General features: G+C 40.4%; 1 protein-coding gene across 2 annotated transcripts; it reads right to left on the bottom strand.

Annotated features, from left to right (window-relative positions):
- Positions 1-6,291: 6,291 nt before the first annotated feature.
- LOC121371038 lies at positions 6,292-19,471 on the bottom strand. 2 transcript variants are annotated; one of them, XM_041496655.1, is made up of 6 exons: positions 19,201-19,471; positions 17,832-18,192; positions 14,231-14,444; positions 13,321-13,690; positions 11,039-11,577; positions 6,292-7,785 (listed from the first exon to the last, which is right to left on the bottom strand). In XM_041496655.1, exons 1-6 carry the CDS (start codon positions 19,403-19,405, stop codon positions 6,487-6,489), a joined length of 2,988 nt encoding a protein of 995 aa, XP_041352589.1. In that variant the 5' UTR covers positions 19,406-19,471; the 3' UTR covers positions 6,292-6,486. The 2 variants fall into 2 exon arrangements, with proteins under 2 accessions (XP_041352589.1, XP_041352590.1); XM_041496656.1 differs by having other exon boundaries at positions 17,832-18,037; positions 19,201-19,339.
- Between the last annotated feature and the right edge of the window lie 2,050 nt (positions 19,472-21,521).

Here is a 21,521-nt window from a genome sequence, read left to right as displayed (position 1 = left end):
TTTCCACGTGGGATCGTAGAGTTCTAGACATCGATCCACACTGTACATGATCTGACTTTCCCCACCACGTTGAATTTCGAAGTGAGGTTGAAGTTTACCTTCTGCCTGCAGTTTATAGAAACGGGTCCACTTATCCACGTCGGGTACATATAACTTGTACTGGTCTGACATGTTGCTCCTCTGAAAGTTCTACCTCAAATGACGAGTTTTCCAAAACTATTTTACTTATATACCTTATGACGCATAAAGATATGGTACAGGAATGTTTGAATGTGTGTGATACGTATGACCAGTGTCCCTCCTCCCAAGCACATCTCATCGTGCGAGCTCCCAAAAATCATCGTTACCAAAATATTACCCTTTACCAGTGTTACTACCATAGGGACACGTCCAGAGACACACTCATGGACCCAGGACATAAATAAGAAAGCAAAACATGTTATTCACGGTTTTATTCACAACATGCAACATGAAAACATTTGTCTCACGCGTGTCTAAAACATTTAATGTCTGAACAGGTTGTTCACATAAGGACATCTCGGGGACAGTCTGTAATGTTCCATCACTGGGTCGTCTGTTTTCTGCCATCGGTAGACGCGAAGTCCGCAACAGTAACAGGTGATGGCATCGTGGTCTCCCGTGTAGTAGAAACCGGCCTTGGCAAGTTCTTTTGGTTTTTGACGTAATTGTATGGGCCACCGAGCATACGTCAGCATCCGGGCATAGAAATGTCTCATTTCGGGACAATGACAGAACACGTAACGTCTCGAATAGCAGTCTTCTTCATCCCAGGCAGCGTCTGTGTCACGGGCGGCATCTGTTTGATCTGTGGGTTCTTTGATTTCACCATCTTCATCCATATTGTCACGTGTAGCATCCGCTTGATCCATGAACTGTTCTTCAGGTTTGCTAGTCACACATTTGATTGTATGTCTTTCTGAACATTTGCAGACCAAGACGTCGTCCTCGTCGCTGCTGCTACTAAGACTGATCGAATATCCCGATGCCATCTTCTTCGTTCCAGATAGAGTGCAACAAGACACAAGAATGTCAGAATCATAAAACACGTCTGTTCTCTAGCACAGTCACAAAGCAAATGAAGTGTAAACCATAAATCCATTCTTTTATACCTTCGTCCAAAACAAAACTCGTTCACCACTGGTGACACTCGTTAGGGTTGCAGAAGTTACACTGAAGAAATCCCATCTGGTGTTGATGGTCGTCTTGCATGGCGCAGGGCACAATCGAGTTCAGCTCTGGTACAAAGTCACACATGACTGTGAAACAGCCTTTCAGTTTCTCCCATTGTTGTAGAGAAAGAAATATTCCCTTCTTCGAAGGTTTCACGGATTTAGTTTCTTCACACCACCACCACTGACGCAGGTCCACCCCAGCAAAGTTCTTGTCGACGCTGACATGGACGTTGACACCAAGGTGTCTGAACAATGTTTCGTCTTTCCCCTGGTTTAATGCTGAAATTGTTTCGTCAATTTGGCTTTTACATCCACACAGTTCGATCCACTGTTTAAGACTAAGGACAATACCTCGCTTGGTGGGGAAAGTTTTCCCCTTGTCACTGTCAAATTTCCTTATGTGAATAGCAGTGTCCCCTTTCCATAACTTGGCCACCACGTAGACGTTAGTTCCAAGTTCTAGACGACATCTCGCTTCATCACTTGTGGAACAGGCCATCTCTGGACTGAACGTAGATCTGATCGTTTTCGGCGAGCGAATGACAATGAAACCGTATCTAGCCTTTTTATACTCTTTCGTGCCAGTCTAAGTAGGTCAGGGGCCGGTCTAAGTAGGTCAGGGGCCGGTCTAAGTAGGTCATGGCACTGTACAGTAGGCCAGTCTAAGTAGGTCACGGTCAGTCTAAGTAGGTCATGGGGCTATACAGGACGAGGTCACGTGACGTCATCAAGGCCAAGGTCACGGAAAGTAGGTCATGACGCCATACAGGCCCTGATACTACTAACACAGTATTTATTATGAGGGAACATAATATTATTATGAGGGAACACAATATTTTTTATGAGGGAACACAATATTTATTGTGAGGGAACATAATCTTATTATGAGGGAACATAATGTTATTACAAGGGAACATAATAAAATAATTTTCTCGTCTGTCATCTCCGGGGTTCCCTAGCTTTCTAGAATACTTACTTGTGTAAAACGAATGCGGCCCATTTCTTTATAATAATTGTAAGAACATTAATTTATTTGTTTTGGAAATAAATGATTGCCTCGTGCCTTTTGTCTTTAACACCATTTTGTTTTAAGAATGGGATTTTGTTCACTCTCCGTATACATATTGAGGGACAAGTGTTTTCAAGAAATAAGATACAAAAACCAAAAAAACCAAAACAAACCCAAACATTTTTTAAAAATTAAACAAAATAAAAGAAGAAGAAATTCCAACTTTCTTTTGAACAGTACTCTGCATGTAATCTCTTACACTGTAAACAAATTGAGAACTTGCAAGGCCCATTCCCCTGTAAAAGCTCGCCACGCTATGTCTATTTCATGTTCAGAGTGTAAGTAACTGTAAACATGTAAAATAAATATAATTGCACACAAGAGGAAGAAAACAAAAGTTGATGATTATCTAAATACTTAAAAATATTCTTCATTCATTCATTTCATTAATTCATTCCAACTTATTTTCGTGCTTATATCCAATTAAGGTTCAAGCACGCTGCCCTTGGCACTAGGGTCTCCACGAGTACTTGGGCACGGGCCGAGTCTAGCAAGACTCGAGTCCGTTCACAGGACTCGAGTACCCGTGCAAGGACGAGCACTTACATTACATTATATATTTATAATGTAATTTTATCATTATGCTTGCCGCCGGCTACATTATAGGGCAATGAGACACGAAGGGAAACAAAAGTTGAATGTGTGGAATGCGGTATTATAAATGGCATGATTTGGCATCCATGTTCAGCGCTGGAATGAAGATGCATAATGCTAGTTTACTTTATTCCTTAATCTCATTATTATCTAGTGGCGGGTACTCGGGTCCGGGCCGAGTTTGACCTTCGAGTAGCCAACTCAAGTCCAATATACTAGACTTTCGGTGGTCCTACTGGGAATACACTTCAGCTATCTGGGCTGCCTGCCCAGGATAGTGAGTTAGTTGTTAGTGGTTAGTGAGAGAGAAGTCGGTGTAGTGGTCTAACACCTAACCATATGGCTCAGTACACATACAAACAGTTTTCATTGTATTATATATAATATCATAATCTTCTGCAGATTTCTGGCAAATCGTTAACATTTTTCTTATTACAGAAATAGATGGGCAAAAAAGTGACATATCATCAGCAAAACTGAAGTTATTTAGAAACACCCGAATACTGCAGGTTAAGGTCATCAATATATATATTAAATAATAAATATGACATTACCCCCACCTTGCCGGACGCCATTTGTTACATTAAACTTACAGGAAATATATGCACCCCATTTTACAAAAAACAATTGGGTTAAATACCCAAAAGTGTCCTATATAATGTCCAATGATTTACTCGGTCAAAGGCTTATTTCGTATCCAAGAAGCAAACATACACAGGACTACCTTGTGAAATGTAAAAGTTAATAACTTCCTTAAAAGCTAATAAACACATATCGGTGCATGTCTCACTTTTAAAACCAAACTGATAGTTCGATGTACTCAGGTCTGTTCGTGATAACAGTACATGTTCCATAACGTTTGATATCACAGTTGCTAATGCATTTGGACTGTAATTGTCTTTATCTGTTGCGTCTCCGGTTTTGTTTTTCACAATAGGAACAAGAATAACACCTGCCATACTACTAGATACATGCCCGTGTACAAGCATGGCACTGAAACAAACTGACAATAGAACAAATAATCTCTAGGACGCATATTGGAGGTGTTCCGCCGAGAGGCCGTCATTCCCTGCTGATTTCCCACCGCTAAGTTTGAAAACAAGCTCCATTACCTCACTGGGATTTACGTTCATTTCAGCAACATAACTTGAATAATTAGTAATATACTCTTCAACATATGCTCGATGATGCTGACCCGTCACAGAATTTACAATTTTTATAATGTTCTCTAAACATACCTGCAATATTCTCTACCCCGGTCACACCATCTACAGTTGTTGCCAAGAGAGTTCGTTTATTTTTCTATAGAAATATTTTTCCAAAATTCACAAAAGTTCATGTCGGTCATATTTTGTGCTATAGCATCTGCCTTTATTCTTTCTCATTTTGACACATTCTAAGAGCGTATTTAAACTGCCTACGTGTTTTGTTTATATTTTTACATACAAGTCCTGTTCTAGGTTTACCATTGTTTCGCCATAACAAGTAGGCATCTCGAGCAATGGGATGTAGATCCTTTACGTAGTTATTCAACCTAGGCACATGTTTGTGAGTGTCACTATTACCTTCAATCAAATGTTGAGATACCAATTTTAATGCATTAACAATTATATAAATAAACTATCAATTTCATGTAAATGACCAGATATATTGCAGTTTGGAGTTTTACAGGAAATTGCATCATTAGGAATATAGATTTAAGACAAGGAAATATCTGACTCAGCTTTATACGTTTTTATATCATCAGCAGTAACTTTTGACCAGTTTTCAGACGTTCTTGGCAGCATATGATTTTCGGCCATATAGTGTTGTCGTTAAACAAAACAAACAAATAAACAAACGCTCTGGGTGGACGTCTGTACCGGGACGCGAACCCAGTACCTACCAGCCATGTACCCGATGGTTTAACCACAACACTACCGAGTAAGGTATAAAATATTTTAGAGACTGACAAACATAAATAAATAATTTGTAGTAAATTCTATGAAAAGAGATGTTCCCTGTGGGACGGGCTATCAATACTCCTTTATGGCAATTTCCTTCTCGCAATTCAATACGTTAAAATGTTCTATTCTGAACGCTTAAAATTTAATAATTTTTTATTTAGGTCTATTTTATTGACATGGTAACATATATCAGGGGCAGGCTCCTAATGGAGTTGACAGACTAGTCGGTGGATGCAGTGTATATAATTTCTCTTGGACGTACGAAAAAAAAGGCTATATACATGTGTGTGTGTGTGTGACACACACACACACACACTCTCTCTCTCTCTCTCTCTCTCTCTCTCTCTCTCTCTCTCTCTCTCTCCTCTTTCTCTCTCTCTCTCTCTCTCTCTCTCTCTCTCTCTCTCTCTCTCTCTCTCTCTCTCTCTCTCTCTCTCTCTCTCTCTCTCTCTCTCTCTCTCTCTCTCTCTCTCTCTCTCTCTCTCTCTATATATATATATATATATATATATATATATATATATATACGCAAACATTGGATATACCGACGACACTGGTATTCTACAGAAAATGTTTACGGTATTCAATTTTAATATATATATTTATTCGGCTACATCCTACAATGGCAACACTAACTTGAGGCAAGATAGTCCCTTTAATAGTATATTATGTTGTATATGTCGTCCTGTTTCTGGCAAAGATATCTTGTTACTGTTTCTTAAGAATAACAGCGGGTTTTCTCGGTCACTCTTTTGAGCTGCTGATTGTTTTGGCGGGGATATCCATTTTTAGATTACTTTTTAACTGGGGTGATGGTAGGTCTGTTCCCTCCTGCTTCGGGGGTTTGGGGCAATCCCCCCCCCCCCCCCCCACCCCCCCCCCCCCCCCCCCCGCTTCCAAATCCTGTGCTTTGTTGTGGAACAATTCCATGTCTAGTATATTAGCTAATTACATGTATAATTGCAGACTGTTCTTCAGTGCTTGAAACTTGATATAATAGTCCAGTCCCTCAAGATATGTCTGCAAAGCTTACGTAAGGCAAAATAAAAACTCCACGTAACTTGATGCAGACATATATAAATAAAACTCCGCGTAACTTGATATAGTCATATTAGCAACAATATGTGGACTATTTGGGTTGAGTCCATTGTCAATGGACTCATCTGGGTTGGGACGTCTGTTTCAACCAGTGTTCCATAATTAAAATATTCCGTCATGATATTTTTTACGAGTGTTATTTTCAATTACCTACTAATAGGAGTATGGATATTAATACTTTATTTAGACAAATGGTATAGGCCTACATTTAAAACATTATACATAGTGATTTCTGATTTTAAAAGATGCTTAAAGCCTAGGTGTTGGCCTTCACACACACTCCCCCTCCCCCATCCCTTTACACACACCCACACCATTTTATGACGCATTGTGATAATATCGTACGTGTGTATATAGTGGAGGAATATTATATGGTATGAACGAAACCACAATCTGACCACATTTAATTGCCAAATAATAGCACGGCATGTTGGTGAATTAAAATAATCCGAGTAGCATTTTAAGCATGCACAGTGTATCTAGGTTGATGTTTTGAGCTGCTGTTTGTGTTGGCGGGGATGTCATTTATGTTCAGGCTGGTGGTAAAGACTCAATAGATCCATTCCCACATGAAGTTAGTTATCCATTAGATAGTACTCGAAGAATAAGTAGACCTAACTGGACCAATGAAGTCTTCTTTGCTCTCCGTAGATTTAACAGAGCGAGTCAACAGATTATCAGACATAACCTGCCGACTATCTGGCGTCGCGGACGAAGCGCCGGCCATAAAATTGTCGTCTGCTTCAGGTGGAGACAGTGGATCCATTACGAAAACAGCCCCAGGCTGGACTGTCGTGGTCGAAGCAGTTCTCCTGGGAGGCTCGGGTGTCGTAACCAGGGGATCATCTCTGGTTGCTAAGCAAGTCTTTAACGCAGACCGTCGCTCGCCAACGTCGGGTACGGTTTCAGCATTGGTAACTGTTCCTGCAGTCGATGATGGCGACGCGGGTTTATTTTGAGGAGGTGGCTGTGTCGAGACAGGCGACTCAGTCGACTGTGACACGAAATCGGAAACGTCAGCGTTATCCAATGAGTCGTCAGTATGCTGAGTTGTGTCAGAGTCGGGTAATCGTTTCCGGATAGGCACCGGCGTTGATGGCATCATTGGTATGCACTCATCTTCCTTTGGTGGAGATGGCGGCAGTTCCATCTGAAACATTTCGTAGTCCGAACACTGGTCTGTAACATCGACATCTGGTATTGGAATGTCGACTGGCTGCGTCTCGAAGGCGACATTCTTCGGACCAACCGAGTAATCTTTTCTGTTATGACTCGTGTAGAACTGGGGGTAATCCGGACGATGACCAGTCGGTATTGTTTCTCTGTTTCTCATGGAAGGAGAACTAGCCGGCGGCTCGTGACAGCATGCACTCGCTGGTTCTGAAACGCGATCGTCTATTGGCTGCTCGTGGCGGTGTGTGCTCGCTGCTTCTGAAAACTGATCGTCTGTTCTATTCTGAATTTCCGTTAGATTCGTTTTGCTAACGTATTCGGGTATCGTGTCGAATATTATCAACCCGTCCGTGTACCTCGAGTCCGACTCGTTTGAAGAGGTGGTCGCAGTAGGAGGTGATCCACTTCTTGCTTGGCGTTCATTGAGAACCACGTGGCGTAGTGGAGAAAGACCCCTAGACGGAGAGAAGGCCTTACTGGGAGAGATGATGACCTTGCTGGGAGAGATGATGACCTTGCTGGGAGAACGGCCTGCGCTCGCAAACTGGTTTGATGGGGAATAGACTGAGAAGGTCAAGTTCGTTTGACACGCAGCGTCGTTGGAACAGCCTCCAGGTTCGTCGGCGTCGTCTCTGCCGCGTGTGAAGGGTCTTGGGTGCCTTCTGGGCGTGCTAGACGAAATGTTAATCACATCGCTTCTCCTAGAACCGCTCTGCAAATACACCATTTGTCTGGATGAATTATCATAATCAAACCATACATTAGTAATAATGTCTCAGTACAACACCAAAACTACGTATAGTAGCCTATGAAATCTCTATTTTAAGGGAGAAAAAATTCTTGACATTATATAATTTTATACACCAAACGCTTAATAAAGTAACATTATTGTAAATACATTAAATACATCATGCATTTATTTTTCTATGATCGTATATTTTCAATCCGCGACCTCAGATCAGCATTATATTCGTATTCAAATGATATTTAGTTTAATTAATTAATGTACTCTCTTGTATCCACAAAATTAAAATCGTGATACTACGCAGGGAGGGTGGCAATACCCAAAAGTGAATAAAAAATTTTTTATTTGGATCTAAAGACATATCTCAATTCCTGTAACTGATCAAACAAATTTTATAAATAAGTTTAAAAGGAATAAAACTGCATACGGTAAGGTTACTGTTATTAACATTTAACGATAAACACCTATATTCTTCAGGACAAAAATAAAATCTCACATATTATTAGGCAAGTAAACTGACCAAAAATGGTCTTTGAAATAGAAAAAGCAAACGGAACAGTTCTGGGATAGTCGAGTCCTAGCAGTATTTAAAGTACAGTACGTGGGAACATACAATTATGTTCGTGTGATGTCGATGTACACGAAGTCCTAAAGTTTTACGTAGATGTGGTTCCGTCTGGATATAAATGGGAGCATTTCAATATTATAATTGAATGGTACGGCTATTGCATACTTGATCAATGTACCGACGCTCAACACAGTATGACTAGCCTACCTGTAGTCAGCCCGTAGTTGGCCTCAGATCACGGTTATCTTCCCATTTGGTTGTGGAAATCCGAAGATTTGTCCGCGCAATTTGTCTGCTGTTTGACTGTGATAATTTCATTGCAGACAGCTTTGAAGTGGCAACTATTTGACTGAAGTTGACAGGGGAGAGCATGTAGTTTGTAAACATGTGTAACTTGTTGACATTGAAGACTTGTTTGCAGTAATTTCGGCCCATGCAAAAGTAGTGATTTTTGTGTAAAATGGGTGTACTCCGGCCAGGTTTAGTGTGTGTGTGTTTGTTTAAACCAATATTCTGGGAGAAAGAGATGGACAACTGCAGGTGTTGTCCTTTTCAGGATATGTTTCCCCCAGGCAGGCAAAGGTACATACAAAAATCCATGGGCCTGCTGATATTAAAGGGACAGTCAACTCAAACAAGAACCTTATGTGTTGGAAAGATGACTACCCGGACATCCAACACATACTGACACTTTAACGAAAGAAAAACGCGTAATTTTAGAGTTAATAAAAAAAAAAAACCATGATTGGCCTATTCCTGCTAACTGGGGGCAGCCATTTCGTTTCGTTTTTGTGACGTCCGGTGGTACAGCTTGGGGCGAAGTGACGTCAGCTCCGTCTAACTCCTCTATGTACAGTGTAAACACACGCTATAATTTACGACAAGGCGCTTCGCTTTCATCAACCTGACTTGTAAAACAACATAAATGACTTGATAGTAATATAACTTATTTAACTAAATATATTTCAATTTGCATCAATAGAACGAAATGGAGTTACAGTATTTTTCTTTTTTAAAACATCCAAAGAAAAAATCCAAAGAAACAAATGCATATTATTAGGCCTATTGGTAGGGTACGTTCGAGCAAAAACGACCACTCACGATACCCAAGTGGTAATTTTCTTTTCTTTGGGACTACGTAATTGGCCAGTTTTGTGATTTTACATGGGACAGTCTACTTAATCAAGGGTTTTACAGAATTACTTACAGTAATAAAGAAGGATGGCTGATAATGTCCATTACGATTTGAGGGTGTCCGCGCGGTTATCACACAATACCCTGTGATCTTAATAAAAGAGGCACGTCTTTTTAGTGTGTCTAGACAGTGTCTGGGGACCATCTGGAACCACGGGTACAGGCCACGGAACGAAAAGACCAATTAACCAAGAAAACACTCCGATTATTATTTCAGTACGTGAGTTAATTTACGTACTAAAAATAATACAGTTATTTCAACACTTTGACAATGTTTGTTTTTTATTTATTTTGTATTGAAAAATAATATATACTTGTTGCTGGTTTACTGGGATGGATATTATTACAGAACATTGCGATGCATCCGCAAAATTCAGGTATGCTTTGTTTCTTCAGTTCCTAAGACTAGTTCCTGACGTGACACGTTAGGTATTACGTAACCACCAGCTCGCCACAGGGCGTATTCACTGGGATGGTACAAAATGCCTGCGCCCGTTATATATAATAGCCATCACATTTAACCGTTTTATTAATTAACTATACGATTATACTTGGTATTAAGCAATAATGTGCATTATATATCGTTGACTGTGCATACCAGGCCAAATGCCTTAATTGTCCCTTCCTTTAGTAAAAATGTTATAGCCATTAACGCTATATAGAAACATATATCGTAATTAATTGTGGTCTATGGCCAGTTATTTTAGGCAAGATGCGCCGTCCTGAGTAGCGGACTAATAATCGCATCCATGTTTAAGGTCGGGTATATCAAAGCCCTTGATGTTAAAGTTTGTTTTGGTTAACGACACTTTGTTTAACAACACCACATGAGCACGTTTATTAATTAATCACCGGCTATTGGATGTCAAACATTTAGTAATTCTGACTCGTAGTCATCAGAGGAAATCCGCTACATTTTTCCATTAGCAGCAAGGCATTTCTTTTTATATGCACTTTCCCACAGACAGGAAAGCACACACAGTGGCCTTTGATCAGTTGTGGTGCATTGGTTAGAACGAGAACACGGGGAAAATACAACTGGTTTCCTCTAATGACTACGAGTAAAAGTTACCAAATACTTCAAATTCAATCGTCGATAATTAATAAATCTAGTAGTGCCGTTAAACAAAACACAATTTTAACCATGTCGAAATATATAAATATATCTGTATTAAATCCATTTCAACTTATTTTCGTACTTATATCCAATTAAGGTTCAAGCACGCTGCAGTTGTCCTCAGCTATCTGGGCTGTCTGTTCAGGACAGTGGGTTAGTGGTTAATAGTTAGTGGTTAGTGATAGAGAAAAGGGTGTAGTGACCTTACACCTACCCATTGAGTCGTTAAAACTCGCTCCAGGTGGGAGCCGGTACCGGGCTGCGAAGTCAGTACCTACCAGCCTTATGTCCGATGACTTAGCCACCGAGGCCGGGACATATATATATATCTGTAAACCTACTCTCAATGACTGGCATCTTGGCGAACTGCCGATGATGAGCGCGGCCGCGGCAGCTCCGGAGATACGAATGGGCGACACGGGAGATATCGCCGACGTCCTCAGCATGTCGGACAGCACCTGCTCGTTCCTCTCTAGCGCCTGGAGGTCGAAATCCGCCTCCCTCATGCCCGGCCTGCTGATCACGTTGCCGGGTAGAAACGTCACCTGGTTGAGGTTGTTCACAAAATACGCGCCCCAGTCGGCGTCCATCAGCGACACAGACTCCGGCTGTATAGGCTCGTTGTCTCTGCGAGATCCCGCTAGGGTGATTTTCGATCTAGTGGTCGAAACGAGCGACGGAACTTTGCTCAGCGTTATGAAGTCTACGATCTCATCGTCTTCCAGGTTTCTGGACACTTCAAGGTCCTGGAGTATGTTGTTAGTTTCTGAGGTTCTCTGAGCCCAGGGGATGAGAAACATTATGATGGCTCCCGATAATATTGGAATGCCAGCAATGTGGAACGCCAGGTTGTAGGAACCAGTCGCATCATACAGAAAACCTGGAAAGTGAAAAATGAATACGAGAAATGTGTTTTGTATTTTTTTTTTAAAGTGATGTCCTAATTTAGTGGCTGCTAAACGAATATCGATTGAGATAATGTTTGAGATAATAATAATAATAATAATAATAATAATAATAATAAACCCACCTAAAAACCGTATGTTTTAATAACAGGAACAGTCGTTCGAACCAATCAGACTGTTTGTCATTTGTGATCTTTTCTTGGCCACTAATAAATACTGAGTCAAATTAAAAACTTCACAACTGTTTCATCTTGGCTAATTAGCAAATATGACAGAAGAACGTGTTAAATAAGGGTGTTTTTTTTATTATTGTATGACGTCCAAATAAAGAATAGGAATAAATGTTGAGTAAATAAATGTTCGATGCATTCGTCAGAACCATAAACAATCAAAATGTTAATACACAAGCAGAGTCGTCTGATAAAATCACAGGTTCAGTAGCGCGTATGTCCTCCATATGTACCCACAACTGCAAGGCAACGCCAACTCATCGACTGCCTGATGCGTGTAAAGACTGCATTAGGGATACAGTGCCATTGTTCCACTAATGGGGCACCAAGTTCCTGCAACTTCTGTGGAGGGTTCCTGAGAGTGCGCAGGCGTCTTCCCAGCACATCCCAGACGGGCGACCTTGAAGGCCAATCCATGACATTGATGCCCGCGTTCCTCAATTAATCCCTTGTCAAGATGGCCGTGTGGGGTCTGGCGTTGTCATACTGAAAGATCAGGCCTGGGCCAGCACCCGGTCGCGGTATGCAGCAGCGTTGAGGTTGCCACGGATGACAAAAAGTCGAGAACGTCCATTCCATTCCCTCTGAGTCTATCGCAAGTGGCGTTGTGCCCACAGCTGACGTTGACGTCGATGAAATTGGGTCAAAATGGGTCCAACATACGGGACCGTGTATGGAGGTGAGCGGTTCTCAGCCGATTTTGGATCGTTTGCGCGGACACCCGACATCTGAAAAGTTCATTACTGGTTGCTGTAGCTGTCATGAAACGGTTGCGGAGGTGACGTAACACAATATGACGGTCATCTGCCTGTGATGTCACACGTGGTCTACCCGATCGGGAGCGATCAGCTGTGGTGCCCGTTTCTTGTACTCGTGTCCGCAGATCATAAATTGCCCATCGACTGCAATCCAACGTCCTTGCCACGTCAGCTACTAACGTTCTCGCGTGCAACATGCCGACGGCACGTTCACGCTGCACATTTATGACGCGTGGCGTCTAAACAGATCGTAACAAATATCCTTTGAATGTGTGGGGTTTTTTTGGGTCAGACTACTGTAACGATGAAAACTTGTGTGCTATTGTAGTGATGTGACCAGTGGCACGTGCAAAACCACTTTTGCCTGAATGGTGCTTTGCACGTGCTATGGATCGGGTCACGTGGGCTGTGATGGGCTTCAAATGGAATGTAGACATTGCCATTACAATATTTATTCCTGTAAAATACCTGCTTTCAACACTCATTGACTTTATTAAAATTTTAGATTGTGAAATTTTTAATTTGACTCAATATTTTCACATGTAATATATTTTCAACATCTTTTTTGTTGTTTTCATTGGTGACAGGTAGTTCCACCTTTTGCTAATTAACATATCTCAAATTCAAAGATATTCTCCTTTTTGAGCATATATATTTCTAAGCGCACTATGTCACATTATAAAGAGCTTCACTACCGTATTTATACAGCTATTTTAAAAAACATTCAAACCTGCAACTGGCGGTCCTAGCATGAATGTGAAGGAGGCAGTTCCAATCAGAAATCCCCACGCTAGTACCATCTTTTCTGAACCCATCAACGAACACGTCAGCAAGGGCAGCAGCACCACGTAACACCCGTCAACAAGGCCGACGATGACGATGTAGGCCGCTAGCCCGGAAAAAGACTTTATCATGGGCAGAAACATCGTTCCCGCCCCAGTGATCACCATGGAGAGCTGGTGCATGCGCACCCTGTCCAGCAAGCCGAACTGGATTATCTTTCCGAAGAGAATTCTTCCAGAAGCCGTGCTCGTCCCAAGAATCATGATCAGAAAGGAAGCTTTGTTGGGACTTATTCCACAGTCAGCAGCGTAAGATACCTGCCAAAACAATACTGGCAGTGATCTTTATAATGGACAACTGAATACTAAAGATACTTGGTCTCTTCCAACAATATATTTTATATATACATATACTATATTTCTTCATTTCTGGTCATGTACATATCCTGAGTTGCTTGCGCCGTGAGATCAAATCACTTCCCGTCCAACCCAGTGCCACTGGAAGAATGTAGCGGTGTTCCTTTAAGACTAGGCCTATGTGTTAAAACTTACCAAATGTATGACATCCAATAGCCGATTATTAATAAACAACGTGCTTTAGTGATGTCGTTAAACAAAAAAAACTTCAACTCCCAAAATTATGCCTAACGCCAAACGGTCACATTAAAACACTGACTTGAGCATATGGAGGAAAACATTAAATTAAATACTTTAATATGGGGGGGGGGGGGGGTACACACACACACACACACACACGCGCCTAGGTTTGAACCTAAAGTACCGTACACTATTGTAAGAGAACATTTATAAATATATACATAAACAGGCTCTTTACTTGTTTATGAACATAACTCTTACCATATGAACATACGGGATATAATATCCAAACATTACACATGTTATGGCGCATGTCCAGACAACGAAGACCCTGTTCTTCCACAGTTTTAGATCTTCCATGAGCTTCCGCAGAGGTGATGTTCGCACGTTGTCAAAACGATTTTTATTTGGCCGTGATATGGGAATCAATAACATATTGCACAACATGGAGAATCCACAAGTACCAGCATAAACTCTGAAATTGTCGAGAAACATAATGTTTGTAATATTAACTGTTAAAAACTATACTGTGTTACATAGATCCTATAAAATTATGAATTTTGCTCATTGTCTCAAAGTAAAAAAGAAATATACAGGTATTCTTTTTCCGACGGCGTTTAGATCATCAGTATCTCACGAACTACAAGTCCTAGGTCAGTGAAACTTGGTTTATAATTGTGATGTCCATCGCAGTACTGCGAAAACGAGACATTTAATTCCGCGGAATTCTAGTATGTTCTTTAATTCCCATACATTGTGCGTCTTCTTTACATAATACGCATGAAAACAAGATCAAGCCCCAGAAGATTTTATATATGGTTCATCGTTACGATGTTTAAAATTGGGTTATTTTAACTTTAAACGATTTTCTATTTTTCTTCACACTTTGGTTACAGACGTTTGTTTGTTTTGTTTAACGACACCACTAGAGCACGTTGATTTATTAATCATCGGCTATTGGATGTCAAACATTTGGTAATTTTGACATATAGTCTCAGAGAGGAAACCCGTTACATTTTTTAATTAGCAGCAAAGGATCTTTGATATGCACCATCCCACAGACAGGATAGCACATACCATGGCCTTTGATATACCAGTCGTGGTGCACTGGCTGGAACGAGAAATAGTCCAATGGGCCCACCAGTGGGGATCGATCCCAGACCGACTGCGCATCAAGCGAGCGCTTTACCACTGGGCTACGTCTCGCCCCACTTTGATTACAGATGAAGAATGCTATTTCCATAGCAAAATATTGCGTATGTTATGTAATCTAAAGGTAGCTAAGCTTGTTTCATTTCATTAAATCCCAAGACAATGACCTTTTGCACGATATACGTGATTCAGTAAAGGCTCAATCTGATTGAAATCAGCTCTGCTGGTGTAGCACAGGTAATAGTTATAGATAAGTGGAGCCGATTTCAACACTATTTTGCCAAAGACCCACTAGACTCTGCATTGTGCAAATATAAGCCATCGGAATACAGGCTGGTAGGTACAGGGCTCGCAGCCCAGTACCAGCTCCAACACAGAGCGAGTTCTTTAGGGATCAATGGGTAAGGCCACAACACCCTCTTCTCTCTCACTAACCACTAACAACTAACCCACTGTCCTGGACAGACAGCCCAGATTGCTGAGGTGTGTGCCCAGGACAGCGTGCTTGAACCTTAATTGAATATAAGCACGAAAATAAGTTGAACAGTTTTATGAAACAGTCACATGGTATAAAACATTGCCGCGTTTTTAAAATAGGTATTAATGTTTGGAAATTTTAGAGTCAAAGGGACGTTTTACCAATATCAAGATTGATCACATTGCTCCACTATCAAGCGTATCATTATTAGGACACTCACTACTCAGGACGAAAAAACAAGAAGTTTGTTTTGCTTAATGCCACCACTAGAACACAACCTCACCGTTGTGCAGGGGTGTAACATTTTCTTTGAGAATGGCCAATACAGCACAAAATTGAAGTTTTGAGTAAAATTCTGTATCCGTAAAATTCTGTGATATTTGTGTTTTTGCACAGTTCTTTACACTGTTCTTTACACTGTTTTTGTTTAAACCTTGAATTTTTATATTGACGTTGATCATCACTTTATTTATTTGCATAGCCGATGTATTTTTCGTGCTGGGGTGTCGTTAAACATTCATTCATTCTTTCCACTAGAGCACATTGATTAATTAATCTACTCGGGACAATACATCATGCCTACTTTGACTCTAATAGCGGGACGTAGCCCAGTGGTAAAGTGCTCGGTCGATGTGCGGTCGGTCTAGGATCGATCCCTGTCGATGGGCCAATTGGGCTATTTCTCGTTCCAGCCAGTGCACTACGACTGATATATCAAAGGCCGTGGTATGTGCTATACTGTCTATTGGATGGTGCATATAAAAGATTCCTTGCTACTAATGGAAATATGCAGCGGATTTGTTTTCTCTAAGACTATATATCAAAATTATCAAATGTTTGACATCCAGTAGCCTATCATTAATAAATTAATGTGCTCTAGTGGTGTCGTTAAACAAAACAAACTTTTTAAACTTTGCCTCTAGCTTCCAAAATTGGTTAGACAAATCTAAACCTGCACAAGTCATATGCTATGTCAGAGTATATCTATAATCCTGCCCCGTAAGTGGATCCCATCACGAGCACGTAATTTTAACGGGAGAACCCCCATGTATAAATGGGTACAGTTTTGTTTTGTTTAACGACACCACTGGAGCACATTGATTAATTAATCATCGGCTATTGAATGTCAAACATGTGATAATTCTGACTCGTAGTCGTCAGAGGAAACCCGTTACATTTTTCCTAATGCAGTCAGGGATCTTTTATATGCACTTTCCCACAGACAGGAAAGCACATACCACGGCCTTTGACCAGTTGTGGTGCACTGGTTATAACGAGAAAAACCCAATTAACTGAATGGATCCACCGAGGTGATTCGATCCTGCGACGCAAGCACCTCAAGCGAGCACTCAACCGACGGTGCTAACTCCCGCCCCTAAATGAGTCTGACATCAAATATTGGCATACATGGTAATTTACATTTTCCATCATCCTATGCTGTGTTTATGCATTCACGAATCGTTATCAAAACCCAGAAGGAAGGAAGGAAATGTTTTATTTACCGACGCACTCAACACATTTTATTTACGGTTATATGGCGTCAGACATATGGTTAAGGACCACACAGATATTGAGAGAGGAAACCCGCTGTCGCCACTTTATGGGCTTCTCTTACCGATTAGCAGTAAGGGATCTTTTATATGCACCATCCCACAGACAGGGTAGTACATACCACGGCCTTTGATATGCCAGTCGTGGTGCACTGGCTGGAACGAGAAATAGCCCAATGGACCCACCGACGGGGATCGATCCCAGAGCGACCGCGCATCGAGCGAACGATTTACAACCGGGCTACGTCCCGCCCCCAAACCCAGAAGGTGTCTGGGCCCTACATTATAAGATGTTAACAATCTGGACGCAGGATGAAACCTTATAGTCCTTCCTACAGGGAACGCCTTTTTTTCATACTATGGAATTTACTACAAAGTATTTATTTCTTTATTTCTGAGCAGATTGTTTTCTAAATTGCACACACAAATAGGTTTTTGTTGTTGTTGGGTGTGGGGTTTTGGGTGGGGTATTTCCAAAACACTTTTACTTTTCTTATTACGTCAAACCAAACTGAAATTATTTATAACAAACATTTTTATAGGAGGATGGGAAAGACCCAATCAGATTAAAATTACTTCAACTGGTCTACCAGTAGTGGGGCTAATTTTAATTAGATTGGGAAGGACCATAGACTCAACGCCCTGAATCTTGAGTATGTATGTAATATCTTGGCAGACTCACCTCAAAGAATTTCTCCATCCCACGGTATCCAGCAGGAACTGCGACAGCGGTGCCATCACCAGCGTCCCGAAACTACTGCCAGCAGCAATCAAGCCCATTGTAACCGTCGTGTACTTGTCGAAATATTCCTGAGAGATCGTCACGGTACACGTGACTGCCAGACTGGCACCAAGACCAAAGACAAGAGAAAAGGTCAGAAACAGGATCTGAAATGACGTCACGAAGGATGACGTTAAATTGGCTATAGCACACAGAGCGGCACCGACCATCATGACGAATCGCTGTTCATACCGGTTGGTCAACATGCTGGCAACTGGACCGGCAAACATCGATATCCCGTAAGCCAGTGAACTGACCCAGGCTATAGAAATTAAATAATAATAATTATTATTATTATAACAATAATATAAAAATATCACCTCCAATAATTATTATTATAAAACATAAGTAATCTTCACGTTTAGGGCTGTAACTAAAGTCTGTATATATAGGCCTAATGATGACCGTATAAACTGCGGTTGATAAATTGAATGTGTTAGAAACTGAACATATATGCATATGTATATAGCAATTGATTGTGTCTTATTATGCAGAAATTTAAAACAATTATTTTTGAAATATTAATTCTCGAAAAAAATTAAAATAAAGATAGCCTGTATTTTATTACTTCGTTTGAACTTTCACAACAGAGTTTCAAATATCGATTTTGTTCTTACAAATGTAACAGGTTTAATACTACTGTTCGCGATGGAGTGGGGTTTGTTAACAGTAAGCTGACTAGGTATTCACCTCAGAATATGGTTTAATAAGCAGATATCTAGAGTTTTGCAATGCAATAATCACTGTCTGGGAACGGATCTGTATTCAGTGTATATCATTCTGTACATTAGATGTGTCATACAAGTTGGTTTTAGATCTTAAAGTTGGTTAATTCATGAATTGCATAGATGATTCCATTCTTAAAAAACTTTTTTCAAAAATTTATAATTTGTATATCTCGGGTGTTGGTGATTGAGATCGATTTTGATTTTGATTTTGCTTAAATATGATTGTTTTACATACAAGGTTTACAAAGTCTAATGAAGAAAACGTAAATAATGTCTAACTGGTTATAATGGTACACACATACTAAAATATATAAGTAACCGGTGTTGCTGTTTGGGCGTACCTGTGGCCTTAACATACAAAAGTTAACAGTTGCAGAACACATTAATTTGCAGATGTTGCAGAACGAAAGACTTCATCATTCGTGTCTGCTTGACAGTATGGCACATCCAATGTAAAACAAACAAAAACAAACAAACAAACAAACAACAACAACAGCATCAACATATACACCGATCCGTTCCCATACTGTAATAATATTTACCTGCATTTCCCTTTGTTGTGTTAAATTCACGAGTAAATTCCACAAGAAAGGCACCAAACCCGTGTAATATTCCAGTTATGAGAACACAGGTTTGAAATGCGCAAAAGCATGCAACCCATGACCATGCGCTATCTTTTTCAAATATTAACTTGTTAGTTTCTAGCTGCAATGAGTATTTAGTAGACTTATTCTTAGTTTTCTTCATTTGTGAAAGTTAACGTGATTTGTTAAAATTAATAACAATAGGGCCTAGTAAAATAAAATCTACTACGTCATTAAAGTCACCTTTGCAGTTAATTTTGACGTCATAACGTGTAAAATTATTATTATTTTGTGATAAAAAAATCCCATATGTTACTGGAATCTTGTTAATAATGGGCCAAATTTACGAAGCCTGTATTTTTTGTTTTTTTTAAACGCGGTTATTTAAGCAGAGTAATATAGTTATACGCATGTAAGTCAAAAACAGGTTTCATAAATTCGGACCAATTTATGTTTAGGAATATCACATGATCACCTCGATTTTTCTCCAGAAATGATAAAAAAATCTTACAACTTTAAATGCACTTTAAAGATCTCAGTCATCTAAAATATAGAACGATTAATAATAATACATCATAATTGTTAAATTAACTTAAAAGAAATTAACACGTAATAAACCCACTGGCGTACCTAGGGTATGGCAGGTATGGCACGTGCCCTGGACGCCACTTGAGCAGTTTCTGTTAAAGTCAGACAAGCCATCCTCGGATAGTGAAAAAAGAATTTTCTTCAGATGTAGGCCTATGATCTGTCCTTGATTATCATAATTATTAATCGAAATAATAAACAATAATAATAAATATTTTTTTCAATCGTCAAATTAGTTTCCGTGACAATTAGTTTGAAATTGATAATTTTTATTTCTAAAAGATGGGTGTCAGATGTTTGGACAGGGGCGCAATTTCAGTGCTTGTCATAGGCGCTATTTTTCGTAGATACGCCACTGAACAAACAAGGGCCTTTAGATGATCACATTAAAACAAAGGAAATAATAGGCTAAATAGAGATTATTATCTTGTGTGTCGTGCTAATTTTACGAAACTCGTGTCAGGATTTATTTTATTGCCCGAGCGAGATATGACACACCCGCGAGTGTAATAATTTCTTATTAAATACATAATAAGGCCCAATGCAGGCCCGTAGCTGGGATTTTGAGGTGTGTGTGTGTGTGTGGGGGGGGGGGGGGGGGGGGGTCGTTTAGGCTTATAGTGAGACACGAGTTGCTTAGCGGGGTCCGGGGCATATTGAAAAAAAAAGACACCGGTAAGGTCCCCCCCCACCCACGACATGGGCGCAGGTGTCGATTTATGCCGGCTCCTCCGTCCAGGACAGGAAAGAGTTTGAAGTGGGTGGGAAGGGGTACCACCTGCGCTGCCAAGTGCAAGAGAACATCACCAGCCAGACCAGGGTCGGTATAGCGGGCTGAAGCATGTGACGCGATAGTACTTTATAAAGGAAGTCTTATCACATCGTTTTTGGGCTGATGATATTATGGTAATTATATCAGAATGTGTAGAAGGGCTGCAAAATTACTACACGATTATTGTGAGAAATAGAATATCTATGTAACATGAATTTAAAGTCGGAATGAATGACATTTCACAAACAAATGAATATACACAGTGGCGTAGCGTGGGTTGCCAGCGCCCGGGGCAAGGCAAGTAAAATGCGCCCCCTAACCAGTGGACCGTTAGCACTCCCTGAGTCCCTTCCACCAGTCCAGAATTTTACGCCCATGGCAACCGCCCCGGTGGCCCCGCCCACGCTACGCCACTGAATATACATATATATCTAGGCTGCACTATAACATCAAATGGTAATTTTCTTAAAGCTAAATGCCGATACATAATCACCATTAAAAAAAAAGATAATAATAATAAAAATAATAATAATCATACATAACCAAACCTTGAGGACCTCCTGGATTAAATTGGTGTAACCAATATACCCTCACGCACGTAGAGGCTATTGATAGCGAGCACATGATATTATGAGTTCGACGTCTTCCTCCATACTTTCCATCACTGTAGAATGTACATCAGTTACCTATGATGAGCTCGCCAGAAGCAAAAACATTTTCAAAGCACCTTTCATCAAGATCTAAAAGGATTGTATCAGGTATTTAAATGTACAAAAGATAAGTTAGATCTTTTAAATTATAAATTTATATGGGCTTTTTGCTAAATAAATGGCTATCTCCAAGATACATGTATCCTTTGCACGCTTATTTTAAATCTTGTGGTGAGACGTAGCCTGATGAGCAGTCGGTCTAGGATCGA

Source organism: Gigantopelta aegis, chromosome 4, assembly GCF_016097555.1.
Source record: "Gigantopelta aegis isolate Gae_Host chromosome 4, Gae_host_genome, whole genome shotgun sequence".
Classification (NCBI taxonomy): Eukaryota; Metazoa; Mollusca; class Gastropoda; order Neomphalida; family Peltospiridae; genus Gigantopelta; species Gigantopelta aegis.
The sequence above is the reverse complement of the archived record's forward strand: the minus strand, read 5'-3'. Positions and strand labels throughout refer to the sequence as shown.

What these genes read in the sequence shown, in the direction of transcription:
- LOC121371038 (XM_041496655.1), bottom strand. Translation starts at nt 19,405, where the DNA reads ATGAAGAAAACTAAGAATAAGTCTACTAAATACTCATTGCAGCTAGAA. An exon ending in GGATGGAGAAATTCTTTGAG is followed by an intron (nt 14,445 to 17,831) that starts GTGAGTCTGCCA and finishes CGACAATTTCAG; the next exon opens with AGTTTATGCTGGTACTTGTG. An exon ending in ATATCCCGTATGTTCATATG is followed by an intron (nt 13,691 to 14,230) that starts GTAAGAGTTATG and finishes TTGTTTTGGCAG; the next exon opens with GTATCTTACGCTGCTGACTG.